The 3,502-nt window shown below is 34.6% G+C and overlaps 1 protein-coding gene across 1 annotated transcript; it reads left to right on the top strand.

Annotated features, from left to right (window-relative positions):
• Positions 1–318: 318 nt before the first annotated feature.
• LOC139842374 (protein-tyrosine-phosphatase MKP1-like) lies at positions 319–1,680 on the top strand. Its single transcript, XM_071832521.1, has one exon. The coding sequence runs from the start codon at positions 319–321 to the stop codon at positions 1,678–1,680; it is 1,362 nt and encodes a 453-aa protein (XP_071688622.1).
• The last annotated feature ends 1,822 nt before the right edge of the window (positions 1,681–3,502 follow it).

The raw sequence follows: 3,502 nt of genomic DNA, 5'->3' as shown, positions 1-3,502 counted from the left end.
CTCAACAAATAGCCGCCTTTTCACCTCTTCTAGTAAGTCTTCATTCAACTTCTGCCCCCTTTTACTATTATTATTATTATTATACATTTATACATATACATAATACATAACACATAATACATTCTTAATTATTATTAAATTAGTTTAATTTAATGTTTCTTGTTATTATGTTATCATAAGAGACTGAAAAAAGTCTAGGGTTTTAGGTGAGAAATTTTATCAAGAATTAATGGACCCATAGTAGCGTTTATATACTCTTTAGTAACTAAAACCAACTTCCCTGAATTAATTTGATGAAATTCCCAATATTTTAGTGAAATGTTAGGGGAAAAAGATGATAATTTTAATAGCCCACCACCACCACCACCATTGCTGCCTGCTGCTGTCGATGAAGGTACTCGGAAAACGTCCTGCCACTCAGTTTCTTGGGCTGGTAGTTCACCTGTGATTTCAAAGCATAAAAGCACAAAATCAAGAGCATGTTTACCTCCCCTTTCGATTTCAAGACCGAAAGCAAAGGAGTGGCCGATGGCGGGTCCCGACGATCTCGGGATTTGGCCGAACATTCCCACCACTCCTCGTGCTATCCCTAAACCTGAATTTGAATTCAAAAAAGACAAACTTGCACATTTTGACAAAGAATGTTCTAGAATTATAGATCATGTTTTCCTAGGAAGCGATTACGTTGCTAAAAACCTTGATGTTCTTCGTGAAAATGGCATCACACATGTTTTAAATTGTGTCGGTTTTGTGTGTCCCGAGTATTTCAAGAAAGATCTTGAATATAAAACCCTCTGGCTTCAAGACACCCCTTCTGAAGACATAACAAGTATCTTATACGATGTTTTTGATTACTTTGAGGATGTACGAGAGCAAAAAGGTCGAATCTTTGTTCATTGTTGTAAAGGGGTATCAAGGTCTACATCTTTAGTTATCGCTTACTTAATGTGGGTCCAACGGTTTAGCTTCGAAGAAGCACTTCAACAAGTGAAAACAGCAAGAGGGGTAACTGACCCAAATATGGGTTTTGCTTGTCAACTATTGAATTGCCAAAAACGGGTCCATAATGCACCCATGAGCCCAAAGTCTGCTATAAGAATGTTTAGAATCGCCCCACATTCTTCATATGACCCACTTCATCTCGTGCCTAAATTATTAACCCAACCCAATTTAAAAGCCCTCGATTCACGTGGAGCGTTTATTGTTCACGTGCCTGATAATATTTATGTGTGGATTGGAAAGAATTGTCTTTTGTTAATGTTCGAGAGTGCAATTTTAGCAGCGTCACAGGTTATTAGATATGAAAAGGCAATTGGGCCGGTTTTGAGAGTTATGGAAGGGGAAGAACCGGTTGAGTTTTGGTGGGCAGTTTTTAGTGAAAAAGAAAATGAGATGGAAGTTAGTTTAGGGGAAAAAAGAGTCGTTGATTACGATTTAGACTTTGAGATTTTTGAGAAAGCGGTTGATGGTGGTGTTGTGCCTCCTTTAACAATGGTGAACAGTAATTATGAGATGTGTTTGCCTGTAAGACAAAGTGGGTGGGAAAGATTAAGATGGAAGATCACTAATGGTGGCATGAAAGAATTGATTGATTATAAAGAAAGTCATGATGATAATTTTGAGTGTCAATTATCTGAATCTTCATCTTTTGTTGTTAAAAGATTGAAGAAAGTTCATTAACTCATCTAAGCACATTCTAATTTATATACATTTTCTGTTTTGGATATGAAACTCTGATCTTGATATAATCTACTAGAATGATGTTTATAGAACTTGGTCAAAAGAATAGGATCAAACCCAGATGGGGATTTCTTAAAAACTGTTAAAAGGAGTTTAGTTAGTCATTTTCAAGATTTTTGTACACTGTATTCTGAGCTTGCTTGCCAATAAAGCAGGGGTTATTTGGACGGGTCGGATTTGTCCCTTCATCAATGATCATGATGCTGGTGGTCTATTAGGTGACAATAAGTTTGCTTGTTCTGGTAATTTGCTGAATGTTGATGCTGATAGATTTTGTTGTTTACTAAGTACTAATGTTGATTGCTGATAGATTGCGCTGAATATTGAGTCTTTTTTACTTGGTTTTTAGTATTCAATTTCATAATCTTGCGTTTGGTGCCTCGAGCCGCTTTAGGTCCATGTAAGTAGTGAAATTGTTGTGGATCGATTTGGTTTGGTTTTAGTGATAACGGTTTAACCGTTCTTATTTTGGTTGTACTGGTTTTGACACTTTTGATCGTTTTTAATAATAATAATAATATAATATAACTTATATATTATGTTTAGAGCGTTTTCCCGTGTTTATTTCAGCGTCCAAAATGGACTTTGAAATAACTTTCAGTGACATATGTGCATGTGTACACAGAATTCATTTCAGTGTCCATCTCTATTATTTATTTTTTTTAATTAATTTTGAATATTTTTTATTAATTATTGTTTTATATTTAAATAAACTACATAAATAAAATGAAATACTAAATTAAAATTCATAAATAAAAAAGTTACATTTATTCATATAATAAATTAGATTACTAATAAAATTCATAAAATTTTCATTTATTCTCGAATAGACCATAATTGTTCAACCAAATCGTCGTGGGAAGAAGTCGAAGAAGACGACGTTGTTTCTTAAATTATAAAAATAAATAAAGTGATACTTTGAATATTAAAGATAATAGCTGAATAAAATGATAGAATATTCAGCGGAAGTGGTGAATAAAATGAGAAAATAGATGGTAGTATTTATAGAAAAAAATATGAAAACTAGTCGTAAGGCTAGAATTCAAAAAATTCACGGCTTAAACGGTCAAAAATGCCACCGTGTGTGACTCGACTTCGGCAACCGACGACGAGATCGACGCCGGATCAGTGTCGACGGACGGTCGATCCCGGCTACGGCGAATTAAAGGATGCGAGGCACCCAGTGCTCTCATATGTATGCTTTTTTTAACATGTGTATCTAACCATTTTTTTGAATTGACTTGCGGACGAATCTCCGTGACCATGAGGGAGAATAACTTTTGTGAATGGCAGGAATTGAACCCCTGACCTCCACATTGGAAGGTCATGGTCTTACCATGCCACCACCATGCCATGGTTATATGTATGCTTTATTAGTGTGGTAGTTAAGAGTTTTATTTACGTATGAGTTGATTAATATAACTCCTTTTGTACGATGTGAATGAGGCATGGTTTTGGTGCTTGTTACTTATAAATCATAATGATGATGTGAAGGAAAAAATTGATGATGCATTGACCAAACTATGATGATAGATGATAATGGATTAATGATGTAGAATGTTTTAGAGTTTTGTAGTTGGCTCGATGTATAATTGATCCGTTACGAGATTAGAGACATAACGAATCTCGTACGGATATTATAATTGTTTTCTTGTTTTGTGGATATATGAGTAGAACATGTAATAAAAGAAGAGATAACTAAATATAATGTAGAACAAGAGAAAGTGGGGTATTTATGGTTTTCTTTTTCTTTGGAATTACA

Source organism: Rutidosis leptorrhynchoides, chromosome 4 (assembly GCF_046630445.1).
Source record: "Rutidosis leptorrhynchoides isolate AG116_Rl617_1_P2 chromosome 4, CSIRO_AGI_Rlap_v1, whole genome shotgun sequence".
NCBI classification, from domain to species: domain Eukaryota; kingdom Viridiplantae; phylum Streptophyta; class Magnoliopsida; order Asterales; family Asteraceae; genus Rutidosis; species Rutidosis leptorrhynchoides.
Note: the sequence above shows the minus strand (reverse complement) of the source record. Positions and strands in the feature narration are given on the sequence as shown.